This window comes from Micropterus salmoides, unplaced genomic scaffold (genome assembly GCF_014851395.1).
Source record: "Micropterus salmoides isolate LMB-PRFRI ecotype aquatic unplaced genomic scaffold, ASM1485139v1 Ms_hic_scaffold_6, whole genome shotgun sequence".
Classification (NCBI taxonomy): Eukaryota; Metazoa; Chordata; class Actinopteri; order Centrarchiformes; family Centrarchidae; genus Micropterus; species Micropterus salmoides.
In genome coordinates this window covers 28,259,292-28,278,914 of record NW_024044348.1, presented here as the reverse complement: position 1 = coordinate 28,278,914, position 19,623 = coordinate 28,259,292, and the positions used below count along the sequence as shown (strand labels likewise).

The window sequence follows — 19,623 nt, the reverse complement described above, 5'->3', positions numbered from 1 at the left end:
TGATTTCGGGGGTTTTGTTTACTTACGTTGCGGTTACTGACCTGTTGTATCTTACTGACCCTCACATCTACAAAAAGCCTGTAACAAGAAAAATTTCACTTAGAACAAGTGGAAACGTTTCAAAAAGGAATGTTTGACTTCTCCTTACTGTGTCTTGTCTGTAGTTACTGCGGGAGCACAAGGCGGTGATCATTCAGAAGCGCGTTCGTGGCTGGCTGGCTCGGTGCTGGTACAAGCGCTGCCTCGTCTCAATCGTCTACCTGCAGTGCTGCATCCGCAGGATGAGGGCCAGGCGCGAGCTGAAGAAGCTGAAGATCGAGGCTCGCTCAGTGGAGCACTTCAAGAAGCTCAACAAAGGCATGGAGAACAAAATCATGCAGCTGCAGAGGAAAATCGACGAGCAGGTGAGTAGCCCCCACCCCCCACACCCATTTTTGTCATTTTGGTGTTTGATTTCCCTGTTTTACGATCTGTCCCATGTCTCCAGACCAAGGACAATCGGGCGATCAACGAGAGGCTAGCTGGTCTGGAGAGTTCCTACACGGCAGAGAGCGAGCGGCTGCGTAGCGACCTGAGCCGGCTGCGCGGAGTGGAGGAGGAGGCCAAAAACAAAACCAACCAGGTGGCCTCGCTGCTGGAGGAGCTGGAGAGGCTGAGGAAGGAGTTGAGTACCACGCAGAAGGAGAAGAAGACCATCGAGGACTGGGCGCAAACCTACAGGAACGAAATGGAGAAAGTAAGACAGGATCCGCATCCCTCCATATACCTGTACTTGTCCTGATCCTCCATGTCCCTCTATCTGTCTCCTGTACTACTATGTGTTTTTCTCTCCTTCCTTATTCTTGGTTGTATATCGGAAATGTTTCCTTAGATGTTGGTTGCATATTTGAACCATTTGGAGGTTTCAAATTTCAAGGAAAATTCACTTTTTTGAACCTCCTTAAAACACCCTGTCTTTTCCCCTCCACTTAGATTTCCATTTTTAGTGAGACAGTTGCTTCCTATTACTAGTTTAAAACTTCAGTACAGTAGAAATTGCTCCTAATGAGTACAGTCTCCCATAGTTTCCTGGAAATATATATATGACAAAATACATTTTTTGCATAAATATGCATATTGGCATCAGAGGAAAAACGTTTTTCCTCAATTTAGGAGCCAGAGCGAACCAAGGGGATATGGGCACGTGGTGGGCTCAGAGGGCAGTGTTGCCCTGAGGCAGGTGAGCACAGGAGATAGAGTAGTGTGCTAATTTCAGTCTTCTTGTCTAGTGTTTTGTCTTCTTTTGTCTTCAAATAACCCAGGAGGTTTTTCTAAATGAGAAGCACTTGTTTTGGGCATCTTTTGAGAGTTACAGTAACATGCTAGGTGACCACTACATAAATGAATCCATCACATTTAGTTGTGTACAGTGGACTCACATCACCTGCTTTACACAAGATGTGATTTAAGCATTATTTGTTTGTGTGTGTGTGTGTGTGTGTGTAGATGGTCTCGGAGCTGAAGGAAGAGAATGGTTCACTGAAGCAAGACAAGGACAACTTGAACAGGATGATTCAGGAACAGAGTCAGCAGATGACAGGTATCCCCGCATAAATCATATTGACTTACTGCAACACACCCACCTAGTCATGCAGAAACCTTTGTCTCCTAAACCATACAGTGTGTTTCTTTTTATTTTTTATTTGAACTCCTCCTTCTTTATGTTTTGTCCCGTCAGAGAAAATGGCCCGTTCGATCGCACAGGAGACTCAGCAGCTGGAGACGGATCTGAACGAGGAGCGATCTCGCTACCAGAATCTCCTGACAGAACACCTTCGCCTCGAGGAGAAATACGACGACTTGAAGGAGGTGATGGCTTCTTCGGTGAGGGACACATGCACACACACCCAGTCACTACTTGGGAGAGGTTTCACTTATTTATGAGCACAATCAGAAGATGTCATTTTAGTGCTACTCAACTTGTTAAAATTCTGAAAACACAAAGACAACAAATGTATTTGATTCATTGTTCAGTGTTTCTCACCGCTTGAACACAACAGCAGAAAGCAAATGGTTTCAACACTTGCAGCTTGGAGACCTACCATTTTTTTTAAAAAGGCTTATTTTCTCTCTCCTCTGTAGAACATCTCCAAGCCTGGCCACAGGAGAACAGATTCCACCCACAGCAGCAACGAATCAGAGTACACCTACAACTCAGAGTACGCCGAATTGGAAGAAGGTTCCCGTGCCGCCGAAGTAAGAATGTTGGCATTTAAGTACAGTCTTTAAATAAGAGGGAAACTCTTATATACTTCATACTTTTCATGGGGCGTATGCTCTGTCCTAACATATCTCTGTCATGCAGGATGTGACCCGAGGAATGGACACCTCGCTGACCCTCAAGCTGCAGAAACGTCTCACAGAACTGGAGCAAGAAAAGCAGTCGCTGCGCAACGAACTAGAAAACAAAGAGGATCAGTTCCAGCGGGCTAGAGCCAGGGTACTGCCACCCACACTGGGCTCTGAAATAGCTCACTTTATCAACTAATAATACAACACTTAATTTTATGAGCCTCATTCTATTGTGTTAACCCAAGGATTGTAAACATTCAGCAATACATGGATTGGGAAAGCTTTCTAGTAGCATAATCTACTTGCGAAAGTTTGTAACGACCCAGTATAAGTACAATAAATTACTTTTCATGACTATTTTGATAAAATATAATCATTATGCACATGTTTAAAGAGCTTCATAGTTAATATATAAGTTAACAGAGGAAAATAGATATTCTTCAGTTTGGCTGAATTATCAATTTTATATCATTTTTCAGCTGTAATTAAATCAGACCCTGTTCTTCTTCTGTTATTTTTGTCTATGTCAAACTATTTCAAACTGTTCTGCATCATGTATTACGAACTTTGTCCCAGTCCGAAACACCTTTTCATCACCATGTTTTTCTCCTTGTTTCAGGATGACGCAGAGTTTAAAAAGGCTCGTGGGGCAGAGCTGGAGTATGAGTCCCTGAAGGTAAGTGACAATGACTCGGTCCAAAGCCAGAAAACTTATTTCTAAAAAAAAAATTTAAGTAATTCATGCCATAGTTTCAGAAAGCCTCATTTGCAGCTTGTCATTGTGACTCAACCCCCCTGATACTGAATCTTCTCACTTCCCAGCGTCAGGAGCTGGAGTCAGAGAACAAGAAGCTGAAGCATAACCTGGCAGAGATGAGGCAAAGCCTGCTGGGTAACGCAGCTGCAGGTGCGGGGGCCCCGGGTTCCCCAGCTTACAAGGTGCTCCTGGAGCAGCTCAACGCTTCCTGTGAGGAGCTGGACGTCCGCAAGGAGGAGGTGCTGATCCTGCGCTCCCAGCTGGTCAGCCAGAAGGAAGCCATGCACCACAAGGTAACTCCACATGTAATTCAACATTTGTCCACTGTGGTCACGTGGTGCTGTTGTTCTTTCATACACTGAAGCTAGATTTAAGTTGATGGTACCCTGATTGCTTGCATCCATCCACCTTTATACATTTGTGTTGTGTTTTCATCCATGTCTGCTTCTCCGTTTGTCTATTTGTTTACACAATATCCAAAAAAGTAACAAAGGGATCAGGCCACCATCTCGCTTGGTCTAAATACCACATTGATCAAATTTTGCCAGTGATCCTAAAAAGAGGTGTGAAAACTGAGTCTTTTAAACAGTATTAAAAATCAGTTTAATTTGTGTCAAGTGATGAATTACTTGATACATTTGTTGCTCCACCAATTGTTCTAGTTGTCATTAAATCACATTATTGTTCACACTGTATGTAGCTAATGTTTTCACTGTACCCTCAGTGTGTCTAACTCTCCTGTCTCCACCTTCTCTCCTCCACCCATGCTTTTCCACAGGATGAGAAGGTACAGTTAAAGCACCATGCATGAGTTTTTAACACTTTGTTGCACCGTGTGTCGCCTTATGTAAAACCTCCTTGGGTAAGAAATCTGTGATCTCAGTGATAGTAAGCAGGAGGACTATCCTTTTTCAACTTTTACCTCCACTGCAAGGAAATTTGTTGAATTTACATGTACCCCTTATATTAAAATGTAAAAACAGCCGTGGATGAGGTATTTCTGGAGGTTTGGTGGTGGAAGTTTTTTGTTTTTCACTTGCAGCTACTCAAAAATAGCTGTCAATGTAGTTTTACTTTCAGTACCTCAAAATTAAGGTACTTTTAAGTATGATTATAAATAAGAGGCCTTACACTTTTTGTACTTCATCGTCTTCTGTCTCCACCAATATTGCTTTTTCCACCTCCACAAGCTGAATGAAACATGTTAACTCCGGATGTCTAAGAAATGAGGGAAATTGCTAACTCAATTTTAGGACTGAAACAAACAGATTGAGCAGATTGAGGTTACAATGAAGAATTAAATTTGACTGTGAAACTCCTGGGATGCCTCTGAACATTAAATTAATGATGTATAACAGTGTGAGAGCAAATTTATAGAGCCACATTATTCAAGCATGGAAATTCATTATTAACAGCTGGAACACATCAGTTGATCTGTTGCACTAGCGCAAGTTCAGCATTCTTCCTGTAAGAGACTTTACATGTAGACTCAGTCATCTCCATGCTGTGGTTTGATTGTCTCATCTGTCTCGTCCCTTGTCTGGGAGGGTAAATGCATTTATAAAAAAAGTCCCTTAGATTTCTCTTCAGTGGACGTTTTACAGCAGACATTTTGCATATGTCCTTGTAAGCACTGTAATACATTCAGACCCCAAGGATGGATGTTACCGCAAACCTTCTGTGAGCTGAATTTGAAATTGCAGATTGTAGATTTCTGTTAACACATGAAATGACAGTAACTCAAAAAAAAGGACACCCCTCATTAAAAAAAAAACAAAACTCAAATACAATTGACTGCACACAATTTAATTAATGGTGCAACTCATAAGCACTGCTTGAACTCCAAAGGGTCTGACTTCACAGTGTTTTACACTGGTGGCTCGTGTCCGTACTTATATAGTTAACGTAGGTGTTGCATTATTTATATTGCTGTTGAAATCAACTGTGTGACAGTTTGTCTGCTGCATCGAACTGTAGCTACACAGTTGTACAGATATTCTGGCTCCCAGTGTCGCTCGTTCATGCTAAGAAAGTGAGTCTTCATATCAAAGCGTAACACAGCGGTTACAGGAACCCTGCTCAAACACCACCGGTTACTTGTCAGCTGATGCTCGGCTGTCTGCGCTGTCAGGGTCTCTCTTTTGAAAGCAAGAGTAAAAGGCTCACTGCTGTGAAGTGACATTGACCCGTAGATAGATGGCTGTCGCTGTTTGGGCCGAAGCTCCAATTATCTGATGACTCAGAGGGAAAAAAACAGTCGTAGCCAGCAGCTACACTGATGCTGGCAGGGAGTCAACAACACACATGCTGCAGCAGTGTCGACTCGCATTCATGAAACCATTGACCGACTTGTCTTCATTCATACACTGTATGTAAATCTTCACAGCTGTGCTGATGATGTGGTTCATCATGCTAAACGTGGTGCTACTCTTTCTCTTTGTTTACGTTTTTTCTAGGAGACCATGACCGAGCCGTCCGTCTATGTTGGGGATGTGTCCAAACTGAAGGACGCAGATGAACTCAAGCAAGCATGCATAGGCCTCAAAGACACCAACAGGTACTTTGTTGCAGCCAGTACTCCTCCCAGTCTCCATGTCTTCACATTCATCTGTGTTGAATTCACTCCGAGCCCTCACTCCATCATCTGTCTTCTGTCCAAATATTGTATCTTACCAAGGTCTTGTTTGTGAACGCTGCCTTGTCCTGTGCAGATCTCCTAGGTTCATGCGTAAGCCGTTGGAAGTCAGTGACCTCCTGAGTAGGCTGAGGTAACCAATGAGACGTGGCCTATGCATCGTGGAACAGAGCATGCATGGCCACGCTGATGCCAAACAGGGTTGAAGATATTACATACTACTGAAGCTGAAACCGCTGACTCTTACGACTGTTACGTTGTAGTGCTGATGAAAGCTTTGGTAGCTTTGCGTGACGTTTTCTAACAGCATGTCAAATAATGTCGCAGCTCTAGCTACAATTTAGGTCTTACTTACGTTCTAACGTACTATGTTTACCAGTATTTGAAGTCAAGGAATGTGTGTTTGGCTCGAGTCCGGTTTTAGGATTTATAGGTCTGCATGGAGTATAAAGCATGAACAAGAAACTGAAGGTGCCTCAAAATAGTTTCTGTTTTCCATCATAACAAAGATACAAGGGTGTTTTTGTTGTCTTCTCTGTTCTGGTTTTGGAGATGCTGCAAACTCCCTATTTACATTGCAGTATTTGCAAAATGTGCAGCATGAAAGCATGAAAAACGTCTCTATTAAAAGGTTAATCATCATGTTTGGTTGTAGTTTAACTTTTATTAACACTTAGATCCTCACACACTGACTATTCAGCAGTGATGGGTTTGATGCTGTTGTAGGAGGCCTCCTGTCTCAGCTTTATGGAATGAGTTTGGCATAAATCCCGCATAAAGTCAACATGTTTCTTTTATTTATTAAAGCGGAGATGCACAGCACACTTTGAAGAAAAACCATCATGCATCATGTTCTCACAGTTGTTTGCTCCATTTTCCTTCTGTAGCCAGTTTGCTCATCTCATTGACCCTAGAATGACATCATCACAATATCAAAGTGAACACACATTTGATATACACTTGAAATTGGAGTGGATGTTTGCTTCTATGCAACAATGTTTTCCCAATACAATTAAAGTAACACTGTTGAGGGAAACATTGTTACCCATCAGTTGCCCAAAAAGTCGCACTGTGCATCACTGCCTTTATCCCTGTTGTTGTTGTTCCCTTTGTGATCTTTATTCACACACTGACATGTACAGTTTAGAATATTTAGTACACAGCAGGGTACACATAGACAGTACACATTCAGTACAACTCTAACTCCAGATAAAATCTACTACAGTCCGTGAATAAAGGACAGTCATGCGCACATGCAGACACCTTAGATGAGGCATATTCTTGTTGCACACCTCTCCCTTCCCCGCCCCCACCATCCCTCATTTTTTCTTTTTGTCACTGTGTTGTTCATGTTCCTTTGTGTTGTGTGTCGGTCAGATCTGCCACTCCAGACTTCCATAAGCTGAATGAGGACGGAGAGCTGTGGCTGGTTAATCAGGGCTTAAAGGAAACCATCAGGTGTAACTGTGTTTTAAACACAAGTATGATTTTTGAGCATGATACGTTTGCCTCTTTCTCAAGAAAGGATGTGTGCTGTTGTTTGTTTTCGTTTTTTCGTTTTTTTCATTAACCTCTTTCCTCTCTCATGCTTTATCAACATCTTTACGTTTATTTTGTCCAGCTGGAAAGTTTTAGGACATCTAATCAGAACCTTTTACAAAGTTATGAGCTGGTTTTAGTTCCAAAAATTAACCACAAACATACAAATTTTAAGTAAAAGTAGGACTGACACAGCCTTTGTTTTCTCCTTAACAGCCTAAGCTTACTTTATGTTTTATGAATGTGGCTCCAGGGCTCATTAGATTGGCCCCCACCCGGGACAACAGTAAATATGTTTGATGTTGTGTTAGAGTTGGCGTATCATGTAGTCCGCTTAGTTACTGTCAATATCTTTGGCACAGCAGAAGTTTTTGCCAGTAGTTTTAGTCGCACTCTCTTCCCACACAGCCCTGTAAGAGTTGTTTGCTATAAAACAATTCTATAAAAATTGGTCTAATCCCCCTACAGATGTCGCATAATATATAGTAATTTATACAAGTTTTATTTATAACAGCAGACTAACCTTGTTTTACTTTCTCATAATGATATAGTATTAAATAGTAGAGCTTCATGCTTCTGTTATGCCTTTATGCTATAATGTGTTTTCTCTTCTGATGTTGGATTGGATTTGCCAGCTGATTAGTGTTGTTTCATCCCTAACAGTGTACTTACTGATGTAAACAAAGTGAGAAACACTTGTTTGTTCAAACAAAACCCTAAGAATTGTTCACAAACACTCTTCTCCCTCACGAAGAGAAGAAACTATTTTTTTCTGGAGAATTAAGAGAGAGTTAGCCATTTAAAGTTACTAAACTAGTGTGAAGAGATCCGTGAACAGTTTGGGTAGCAGGTCCAACTTCTCCCTGAAAAACGAAACTGTACCTCTGTCATAGTGATAGACCTATTTATCGATCGACCGAAATCTGGCATTGTGAGATAATCAGCATTGGCAGATACCTGCACTTACGATATGTATTATACTAAATGACAGCAGATCTAATCTAAAACCATTACTGGCTAGTGTTAAATATATATTGTTATACTGCAGAGAATAAAGCAGTTGAATGACGTCACTTCTGACAAACTGTACCCCTCTCTCCCTAAAAAAGCAGTCACGTACTGAAATCTACAGCATAACACAGTGTATTTTTGTTAGATTGTACCCGTGGAATAATGGAATTATACAATACTTTTCTTTGTTTTGATATCAGCATTATATAACAGGCATCGGCCGCCCTGCTCTCTAAATATCGGCATCAGCAATTGAAAAACCCAAATCGGTCGACCACTACTCTATCATCTCTACCTGCTCCGTTGCTGAGCCTGACCTCTGACCTCAGTGTTGGGCTGGTGAGCTGCTGGTAGTGTCTGCACAGCATGCTGCTGTCCTGCGTCACCACACTGTGGTGGAAACTCTTGTCGTTCTCTCACTGTTTTATATTCTTTCACTCACACTATAATGCTGATTTCTGTTCTTCTCTTTCTCCTATTCATGCCCTTTCTCTTGTTATTCCCTGTTCTTTCTTCCTCACACTGCAAACCTTTCCTCTTCCTCCTCATTGGCCTAATGCCATCTTGTTCCTGTCTTCCATCGCATTCCTCTTACCTGCCCCACCTTTTCCCTCATCACTTCATCTCCCATCTATCCCCCCCATTCTTGTTTTGTCTTCTACACACTGCTACTCCTCCTCTTCTTCTTCCCCCTCTGGTCTCATCTCTCTCCCCACCCCCCTATCCCCACCCCAGGTTACTGGAGCACCAGCTGCAGACTCAGCGTAGAAGTTACGATAATGAGGTGGAGGCATTGCGCGGCGAGCTGCAGAATGTCAAGGAGGAGAACAACCGTCAGCAGCAGCTCTTGGCCCAAAATCTCCAGCTGCCTCCAGAAGCCCGAATCGAAGCCAGCCTGCAACATGAGATCACCCGGCTCACCAACGAGAACCTGGTACGCTGCAACACACACCTACATACACACAGGCTGAAGAAGAGTAGTATCTTCACCTTCAGCTTATTTAAAAGGCATATTGCAAAGACTAAAAAGTGAATATAACAACAATAACAGAATCAAGGTAACTAGCTATTTAAGTAGAAATCAGCTGAATGTTTACAGAGCCAGTGTTCTTTATTTGATTTGAGAGCATTTTTTCCAACTTAAATTTTGTATTCACATGCATTAAATGTGATTTGAGCCTTATTCTAGCACACTGCACTGTTTGTTCTGTTTTGTGTCTCTGTCCCTTCACTACTATCAGATCTTTTTAGGGAGGTTGGTGGGCGAATCCGTTACTCATTTAACATAGTAGTTTGACATTTTGGGAAATAATCTGTGGAGGAGACTTAAGTGAGCACTTCATTGTCTGTAATGTTACGCTGAATATGAAGCTGCAGCCAGCAGCAGCTGGTGTGCTTTAGCTAGGATAAAGACTGAAAAGATGAGGAAACAAACCAAAATGTTGAACTAATTCTTTGAAGGTGAAATCTGTTACACTTTTATTGCCTTCCATTTGCAGCAGAGATTCATAGAAAGTGACACTTGTTGCTTCATCACACATTGTTGCTGTTTATATTGAGCTGTTTAACAGAGGGAAAAGTCAACAATCAACAAAATAACTTTAATGTATTACTTAACCAGCATTGACAGTGACCTGACATCTTATATGCAGATGGCAAATAAGAAAAATATATTACACAAACATTAGTGATTTCAGGTTTAAGGGAAGCATTTCTACCAAAGAATGGTGATAAATCGCTCCAGTGTTTAGGTGCTTTTTAAACAACAATGAAAAACTACCATATGATTCTGACCTACAGATGCACATCAGTGATGTGTGATGTGCACAAACACACACACATACAAAAAGTGAAACAGACACTTTAGCACTGTGTCACGCACACTCACACTTTGTGCGGCTGGTGTCACCTGACAGGAACTCATGGCTGACGACCCCACAGCGTCCAGGGAGGCTCGAGTCATCATTTTACGACGGATGGTTGTATGTAGCGACAGAGTGTATGTGTGCATGCACGTGTGTGTCTGCATGTGTTCGAACTAACTGCGGTTGTGTGTTTTGAATGAAATGGCGCCAGGTGTCTCTCTAACTCTCCACAGCAGCGTCTTCTAACTCGCAGCGGAGCAGCTCGCCACCTTTTTCTCTTTTCTAACAGCCAGCGAGTCCTGTAACAATCAGCACAGCAGCTCTCATGTTGATTTAACCCCTCCTGTTTGTTAGTTTCTTTGTTTCTAAGACTCACGTTTTGGCCTGTGCAAGCAAGTGATTTACAAAGGTGTTCCTTTTCACCACTGGAGGGCAACAGCAATCTGGGAAGTCAGAGGCTCACAATTTTTTCTTTTCTCTGTCCTTGGCTCCATCCCTCGGGCCGGTTTCAGGATCTAATGGAGCAGCTGGAGAAGCAGGACCGAACCATCCGCAAGCTCAAGAAGCAGCTGAAGGTTTACTCCAAGAGAATTGGCGAGATGGGAGGTACAGGAGAAAACATCAGTCAGCAAAGGCTTGAGAATCTGTATATATGTGTGTTTGAGGGCTACAGTATTAGCCTGACTGTCATGTCGCATGTGTCTCTCAGCAGGTCAAACCGAGGGCCAGACGTCACCTGGACAGATGGTGGACGAGCCGATTCACCCCGTCAACATTCCCCGCAGAGAGAAAGATTTCCAAGGGATGCTGGAGTACAAGAAGGAGGATGAGCTCAAACTGGTCAAGAACCTCATCCTGGGTAAGAACTAATTATTTAACAATATAATTATATACAACAGGTGGAAAATTTGATAAAAATAGTTAATCAAAATTCTATATACTTTAAAGAGGTTATTTGTGGACCTTTTAGGGCCCTTTTATGGTTTAACAAACCACTTGAAACAGTTCCACTTTTTAAAGTAACTTCACGTATAACTTCTGATGCCCATTTCTCAAAAGTTCAAATTGAGGGAAATCCACAAAGTCTCCAGCGCGGTGTAAAATATGAAGGCTTCATTCACAGTTTCTACTGCCTGAAATCTAAAAAGCATCTATAGAAAGTTAAGGTTTGTATGACAGCAGACTCTAATGTACTCCTCAGTCTGAACTCACCCCTCTCTCTCCAGAACTGAAACCTCGTGGTGTAGCCGTGAATCTGATCCCAGGTCTGCCTGCCTACATCCTGTTCATGTGTCTGAGACACGCGGACTATGTCAACGACGACCAGAAGGTCCGCACTCTGCTCACCTCATCCATCAACAGTATTAAGAAGATCCTGAAGGTAAGTGTGTGCGTTCAGTGTGAGGCGGCGACGCTAGGGAAAAAATGCAAAAATCAGCCGCTTGCAGGATGATTGAGTTGGAGAGGGTCTGACAGAGGTACATTACGACTATTACCGGCTGGTTTACTGACTCCAGTTTGTTCTTTCTCTTCCTGTCAGAAACGAGGGGATGACTTTGAGACGGTCTCCTTCTGGCTGGCGAACACCTGCCGCTTCTTACACTGTCTGAAACAGTACAGCGGAGACGAGGTGAGACTGACACGCTGGCACACAAACCTTGAAACTGTCTCACTCTGAAATGCACACATTCTTAAACAGGGTTCATTGGATTCTTGTCAGTTTAGTCGTCATTGTTTTTTGTGTTAAATTGTCATTATTCCAGACATGCCACTGTTTATGCACCGCTGGAATAGAGTAGTCTTTTTAATTGAATTGTTGGGGATAAAGACTGACAAAATCTTTACATGTTTGAACCTGTGTCTGCGTGTGTCTGTGTGTCCCAGGCCTTCATGAAGCACAATACACCAAAGCAGAATGAACACACACTGTCCAACTTTGACCTGGCAGAATACAGACAGGTGATCAGTGACCTGGCCATCCAGATCTACCAGCAGCTGATCAAATGCATGGAGAACATCCTCCAGCCCATGATAGGTTCGTCCTTGTTCATGTCTGAGTATATGTGTGCCCATACAAGCAAATGCTTCTGTAGTATCGACGGTAATGATAATGTATTTGCTTATGAGCATGCGCAAGAGCTGACTAAGTGTGTGTACCCTGCAGTCTCTGGCATGCTGGAACACGAGACCATCCAGGGCGTGTCGGGGGTGAAGCCTACAGGTCTCCGTAAGCGGACATCTAGCATTGCTGATGAAGGCACCTACACGCTGGACTCCATCCTGCGGCAGCTCAGCGCCTTCCACTCCACCATGTGCCAGCACGGCACCGACCCCGAGCTCATCAAGCAGGTGGTGAAGCAGCAGTTCTATATAATCGGCGCCGTCACCCTCAACAACCTGCTGCTACGCAAGGACATGTGCTCCTGGAGCAAAGGCATGCAGATCAGGTAGGAGACGTCGCTGCTCAGAGGGGAGCTCCAGAGTGTGCCTGGTTTGCTTGATGTATATTTTTACCCCCCGTTTTTTGTTGTGAACACTTACGATGTGTGTCTTCGTGCAGGTACAATGTGAGTCAGCTGGAGGAGTGGCTCAGAGACAAAGGTCTGATGACATGCGGAGCGAAGGAGACTCTGGAGCCCCTGATCCAGGCTGCTCAGCTGCTGCAGGTGAAGAAAAAGACAGACGAGGATGCCGAGGCCATCTGCTCCATGTGCCAGGCCCTCACCACCGCTCAGGTAAACCATCCAGCTTTCTATGTCATCTGTCTGAACACCAGTAATCTAAAAGCTAAGATACCGAGCCACTGTAGATAAAATGCGTGTTTTGTTAGATTAACCTTTCTGTGTTATGTCTCTTTCAGATCGTGAAGGTCCTGAACCTCTACACTCCAGTAAATGAGTTTGAGGAGAGAGTGTCTGTTGCATTCATACGAACCATACAGGTAATTTACTCCAGATGCATCAATTCAATACCGTTACCTGGACATACTATTTGTTTATGTACCTGAAGTAGGGGTGTGACGAGACACTTAACCCACGAGACGAGATGAGATTCGAGAGTAGGTTCACGAGGTCGAGATGAGAATTTACGAATTTACTATTTTTAAGAAATCTTTAATGCTAAATTATATGAAAATTATACACTTTATTTACCAGAACTGTGAATTTTTCTGCACCAGTTTGTGGATTTTATTTATGTAAAGAGAAACACAAAAGGAAGCAGGTAATGATTCTTTTCTCCTGTAGCTCCTGTGTTTCAGCAGCTTTTCTGCTCATGGTCAAAACTTTCTGCACATTCAGAATCTGTCCCACAAATCTGTGTTCTCTGACATGTCCAGAGAAAAGGCAGAATATAACGAGAATGTCATCATTTAATGAGAAGTCTACCTGCCCTTATTACGTTCTTAATCCGCTGGAAGTAACGTTATCCCCTTCAGACCGTTTAACCGACGCAGTTTGGGACTGCATGTTGCATGTGAAACCGAAAATAACTGAAACACTTTTGATTAGGCAGAAATCTCACCACAAATCTACACACATTTACTTCAGCAGCTCTGTTAAAGTGCAGCTCACAGTCCTGAACAGAGCAGGGCTGCTCTTCAGTTTTTAGATGTTTATGTTGCAAAACTCTACCAGCTACGTTACCACTCGTCACAGCTGTTTACATTTGTATTTCACTGCGTAAGCTTGACAGCATGTGAAAAATGTCAAGTGCATGAGTCTCGCAAAACAGCTTTGTACCTGACGAGAAATATCGTCACGATTTAATATCGCGAGATCTTGTGGCACAAGACCTCGTCACACCCCTAACCTGAAGTATAAACATAAAGGACATGAATGCTCCTTGAGCATGAACAGCACTTGAAAAAGTTACACCTTCCAAATTTTTAGAGCTCAACTTAAGACTTTTAATACTCTAACCACCATTCTCCACCAACAGATCAGTGTTTTATGTTTTACTTTTATGTTCTCTTCTTCCTTCCAGACAGTCATAGGTTTCCAAGCATTTTACCAAGTTACATTAGTTAAAAAAAGTTTACATTTCAAATAAATCAGCTCTTACAACTACATTAGTATAGGAAGCAAAGAGAGCAGGAATGATGCTCACTGTGACAGATTTCTGCATTTTAACTGTATTTCCATATCATTTGCTTATTTTTTCCCCCCTTCAGACTCGCTTGCGAGACCGTTGTGAGAGTCCCCAGTTGCTGATGGACACGAAGATGATTTATCCGGTTACTTTCCCGTTTAGCCCTTCCTCCCTCGCCCTGGAAACCATCCAGATACCCAGCTCACTCAACCTGGGGTTCCTCACCCGTGTCTAGACCCAGGCCCCACAGGACGGTTCTGAGCCCTGCACCAATTTTGATGTAGTGGCCAAAGTTGGAGCTGCAAGTGACATGACACTCGTGGGCCTAAAAACACAAACACATCACAAGAGAAAAAAATAATAATTCTGAGCTTCACAAACTTTCCAAAATTAGAATTTGTGTTAAAGCAATTTGGGCAGTTATGTCCAAAAAATGAATTGAAACGTCTCAAAGAAACATGCTATCTAGTTCTCTTAAGATATCCCTGAACACACACACAACATACAAAATGAATGCTGAACTTTCAACATGCATCTGTACAATACTTACATCCTGTGAACGTACACATGCACGCCTACACTCACGTGCACCTTCTCTCTTACAAAACGCACACATACGCACAGTCGCCGCCGCTGGTTTAAATCTGGCTGTAAAACGCCACCATCCATCCACCGCTTGTATAAACGCCTGCCTCTTAGAGAAGCCACAGGGCCAGATCAATGCCTCCAGTACCCGCCCCCCACCGACACATGGGTCTGTCTTAGTGGTCTTGACCCCAGTCACCCCAGCTGTCCCTCCTCTGTGTTTCAGCTAGTCGATAAGATAGTACTTCCTGTCATCGTCTCGTTCTCCAGTGAGAATGTACATACCGAAACATGAGGGCAGGCTCAAAAGGACGGTGAGAACAAAGTGGACTAACTTAATAAGCTGTTGTCTAGCTCGATATGTTGGGTCTCTATTTAGTATGCGAGTGATACTGCGCTAAAGTTAGCCTTCCCCCCCGGACCACGCTTTGTTCTGGATGTTGTTGTTTTACTTTCTAAACACAGTCAAGCCAAGACAGATCTCATCGTCTGTACTATATTATTTATACATATATAAATATTAAAAAATATATATCATGTATTTTATTTATTGCATTCACCTCCGTCCCAACCCTCCCTTTTTTAGCTTAGAAGCTTTCTCTTTGCAGAAAAACGTGTCCAAAATGAAGGATGGGACCATCACTTCCCAAGATGAACAGCTTTGTAAGGACAGTTTTAGTTCCATTGTGTAGGCTATTTATGCCAATATCAGGTAAATGATGTAGTATTGTTTAGGGAGTGCCGGTACAGCTGATTATTTGTTAGGTCACGTCGTAAATTAGAGATGTCGCTTACTCACGTTTGTCCTGCAATTCTGGCAGATGAAGTGTAGCACGGGTTTTAACTGAGTAGAGATTTAGGAGGTGCGAGGTCCAAACTCTGCCAAGGGTTTGAACCTGCTACAATCTGTTTACTGCTGTGACCAGAGCTGAGCGTCACAGCAAACACTGGTACAAAGATATTTACTCCAACATTACACTCGTGCTTACTGCTGTATCACCGGGGCGTTTTGCACCCCTGACGCTTCTTTCTTCTCTCCACTTGTCTTCTCTGATCACAGCTCTAGTCAGAGCTTTGAAAATGTTTTACTATTATCAATGTGGAATAATTTATTTCAGTATTGTCATTTTGTCAAAGTTATGTATATCATAAAGCCATGTATCACTGAGCGGAGTGGACAGAGAGGGTTTCTCTGACGTTGGTTTTTGGAGAGTTTGGCAAAGCTCTGTCTAGCTTTTATTTTTTTGCTATATTCCCACTAACTGCAGCTTTGTGGAGTGATTCCTCTCATGTCCTCCCTAATGCCTTCCTGTTTAGTGGCCAAGAAAGCACAACATGGGCTTTTATTACCAAAAACAACAGATTATCTGGAGCTCTCAGCTGCACCTCAGGGTTAAGTTTAGGGTTTCTCGCATAGTAAGATATTTTTGACTTTTCTGTTTGGCGCTCGGATTGTCTTGGTTCAGATATCCAAACATATTTGGTATTTCGTTTCAAAGTCTGAGGGCGAAATTGCACCACACCCTTTTCCCAGTCAGTATGACTACAGCGTGGTATAAAAACAGCATGCACCACTGCTGCTGCCCTCCACTCACCTGCATGGGCCTGGCTTTACCAGCATTACCAGAAATTAACAGAAATTTAATTATGTTTTTTTTTTTGGTTTGTACAAAGAAACCTCAGTGTGGTTGGGAGTCGTTGGATGAGTGTCAGGGAATCTGCCCATGTCGTTACAAAAAGTATTTTGTTTGCATTACCTTTGTCCTCGCTGCCTCGTATTTAGCACTTTTGCTTCTTTACGTCCTGTGGTGCCATTAGTATTAACAGTCAACCAAATTTGCCTCTTGCCCTCATGTGAACCTTATTTTTGCCTGATGACCTTACCCTTTCAAACAGATATTTTACTTTGAGAGAATAGTCTTTTTTTTTGTGCTTAGATATGTAGGAGAGTGGGAATGTTCACCAAAACTGGACAGAGAATGAATTTTAATTAAATGTTAAGTCTAAAAATTATTCTTCTGGAGCAGCCAACCAACCAAGAAGGCGAAGTAGATTTAAATGTTTTGCAGTAGTGAGAGCCGGGAAAACATCCTGGCGAAGATATAGTATATGCTGAGAAATAACCATGGTTTACCAAGTATCTCATGAAATGCCACCACTCTTACTCTGTCAGGAACAAGCTACAGACGGAAACAAATTGTAAGTTAGTATGTTGTTGTAAGTTGATTTGTGCTGCACTATTTGAAACTAATTTGATATCGGTATGCTCTCATTGGGACCACATGTTATCAGTCTGCCTTTTTGTTATATAGTTTGGATTAATAGGTAGTTCAAAGTATGGTTTGTGTAAACATATCGGCAGGTTGTGGCAAGAAAGATGGTAACTGAAGGAATGAATTAACCACATGAATGTTTAAAATTGAAGTGTGTCATGATTTTAGCTGCACATTGTGGATGAAGCCTTATCTGAATGATTTGCTCTCTGAATGACGTGATCAACATTGTGGAATTGTTTTGTTCTGTCTGTATAGTGTTTTTCTCACTGTAAAATGAATATAAATTGTTAAAAGTGATCATTTTTATTTTGATAAGGCGTCCTTTTGTCCTACAGTTGGTGTCACAGATGGGTTGCACTGTTTAGCCACCAGTCAAAATGCAGTCAGATAAATGATAGATGTGTATGAAGAAATACTTCACCTTTAAGAGCCTTTCTTCCTTTGACTCCCACCACCTTTTTAATGAACTGTAGCCCATCAAGCTTCCTCCACCACATTCCCTGTGCAAGCGGGCGCTTCACTTTCTAAAACAGTGATTTTATTCTTTCTTGCTGCTTTATGAAAACTATCAATCAATGCAAGCCACGGGTAAGAGGACACGCTCTTGTGAATTTCACCAGCCTTCTCAGACTTGGTCAAGACGTATTAAGAGTGCAGAGTGGGAAGGCTGGCCTAGTTTCAGAGGAGGAATAAAAAGAAAACACATGTTCCTTCATTGGTTGATGTTGTTGAGCAGAGCTGCAGCGTCTTGTTCCCCTGGGCTTCTCTTGGGCTCTCAAACAGGAGAAAATGTCATTCCCTCACTCTGTGTTTTTACATTAAAGAGAAAGCTGTGTGATATGATCCAGACATTATAAATTACCACTGTTCTTATCAGCACTAGGGTTGATTGTGCCATTTTAAATAAAAGAAAAAATGTTAAAGACAAACATCATCACCCCAGCTGTTGTGGTACTGGTGTGAACATGCTGAAGCCGGTACCAAATGTTCCCTCTCTGACCCATGTGTACATTTGACAAACTGGACTGTTTGTAGTTTCTGGTAGCTGTGCTTAGTGAATGTGTTCACCGTTAAGAAACTAAGAAACTTGGAATAAATTGTCAGATCTGTAAAAGTGAAATAAAAGAATTCAGCACTATTGGACTCCTGTGAGTGATTACTTCTGTTGTGATTTGCGAAAATGTGATTCTTTCGGTGATGTAATAAAATAATGAACACTCACAAATAATCTATTTGCGGCAGAAAACTGTTCTGCTACCAAATGTCTGGCCTTAAATAAACTGAATTGATCTGTATTGGTGAAGCTGTATGTTATTTTTTTTCAGAGGTGAAACTAATTTCTGTTTTTTCAAGTGATATCACAAGACCTAAAGAAAGGTAATCTGAACTAAATGTAATGGATTACATTTGATGGGATTAAACAAATCAGATTGTAAAAAAAAAAAAAATAGAAGAGTATGTTGGGGTAGATTTTATAACACAACCATAACACATTTTAATTCAGATTTCACTGAGTAATCTTTTTGGTTTCTGTTTCAACATTTATCATGCACACAGATAATCCTATGGATTTTTAAATATTGAATCACTAATGTGTATTGTGTTCGACTGTACAGTAAATGTAACTATCCAGGTAATGCTGCAGGGACACATGAAGCATGGAGGTAAAAGCTGAGCAGAGTCACAGCTTAAACGCTTCAATAAGAAGCTTACTGTTCCCTCTCTGTACCTCCCTGACAATCCTCTTCACTGGAAACACTCAATTTAGTGTTCTCCAGGGACAAACACCTGCTGCGCACAAGTGGAAGAAAGTATCTTGTGAGGTAAGATTGTATCACTGATGTGCCTGCTATTTGTGGAAATAATATTTTGTAAACTCATGTCTGTATGTTTTTGTGTTTACATATGGGTTCAGGTTATGGAGTCTGTTGTGCAAATGTAAGTAGAGAGCACGCAGTTTACAACTTGTGATAAACCAGCCCGTATAACAGAAACAAATAACATTTAGGAAAGCATAGATGGGGTTTGACAGGTAAATCGTTCCTGGTTCTACTAAGGTATATGTTGTGTATATTTTCCACAAAAAAAAACATGATTACCTCAACATCAATGATAGGCTCGCGCATGATTAATTGAGTTTGGGGCATTGACAACTAGAGTCATCTATGGCATATTTGTGTATAATATGATTGAGGCTAAGTATAATTGTAGCCCATCAGTTCAAAACAGTAAAAAAAATTCTGTTATACAATATGTAGACTGTCTAATTTTGGTTTTAATAGAAGGACTTCAGTCTTTAAATAAGTAAATTTAATAGTAAATTTGTACATGTTTGCAGACATTTTCACAAAATGTAATAAAACAAAGTGAAGGAAGCCACACATTTCAGTGTGTTATGACATTATAGTATCTTATATCTAAAGATATACAGTATTGATATAGGCCTATGTATATGAGAAAAAAATGCTGTTGTGATAAAATGTACTTGTGATGTGAAAGGTAATAATTAGTTGTAATTTGATTTTGCAAAGTGTT

At 41.7% G+C, this 19,623-nt stretch overlaps 1 protein-coding gene across 8 annotated transcripts in view; it reads left to right on the top strand.

Moving 5' to 3' along the window:
- myo5aa (myosin VAa) overlaps positions 1 to 18,226 on the top strand; it is a 51,668-nt gene extending 33,442 nt beyond the window's left edge. For 2 of the 8 annotated variants that reach the window (XM_038700895.1, XM_038700894.1), the window contains exons 22-44: positions 165 to 404; positions 488 to 736; positions 1,486 to 1,579; positions 1,718 to 1,863; positions 2,122 to 2,235; positions 2,345 to 2,479; positions 2,951 to 3,007; positions 3,154 to 3,381; positions 3,867 to 3,875; positions 5,545 to 5,645; positions 5,800 to 5,856; positions 7,101 to 7,181; positions 9,009 to 9,207; positions 10,190 to 10,255; positions 10,651 to 10,744; positions 10,848 to 10,997; positions 11,365 to 11,519; positions 11,679 to 11,768; positions 12,023 to 12,173; positions 12,303 to 12,585; positions 12,699 to 12,873; positions 12,999 to 13,079; positions 14,310 to 18,226. In XM_038700895.1, coding sequence (XP_038556823.1) covers positions 165 to 404; positions 488 to 736; positions 1,486 to 1,579; positions 1,718 to 1,863; positions 2,122 to 2,235; positions 2,345 to 2,479; positions 2,951 to 3,007; positions 3,154 to 3,381; positions 3,867 to 3,875; positions 5,545 to 5,645; positions 5,800 to 5,856; positions 7,101 to 7,181; positions 9,009 to 9,207; positions 10,190 to 10,255; positions 10,651 to 10,744; positions 10,848 to 10,997; positions 11,365 to 11,519; positions 11,679 to 11,768; positions 12,023 to 12,173; positions 12,303 to 12,585; positions 12,699 to 12,873; positions 12,999 to 13,079; positions 14,310 to 14,462 — 3,108 coding nt within the window. In that variant the 3' untranslated portion in view covers positions 14,463 to 18,226. The remainder of the gene's footprint in view (positions 1 to 164; positions 405 to 487; positions 737 to 1,485; positions 1,580 to 1,717; positions 1,864 to 2,121; positions 2,236 to 2,344; positions 2,480 to 2,950; positions 3,008 to 3,153; positions 3,382 to 3,866; positions 3,876 to 5,544; positions 5,646 to 5,799; positions 5,857 to 7,100; positions 7,182 to 9,008; positions 9,208 to 10,189; positions 10,256 to 10,650; positions 10,745 to 10,847; positions 10,998 to 11,364; positions 11,520 to 11,678; positions 11,769 to 12,022; positions 12,174 to 12,302; positions 12,586 to 12,698; positions 12,874 to 12,998; positions 13,080 to 14,309) is intronic. The other 6 variants (XM_038700896.1, XM_038700897.1, XM_038700898.1 and 3 more) reach the window with 4 other exon arrangements.
- Positions 18,227 to 19,623: the final 1,397 nt, after the last annotated feature.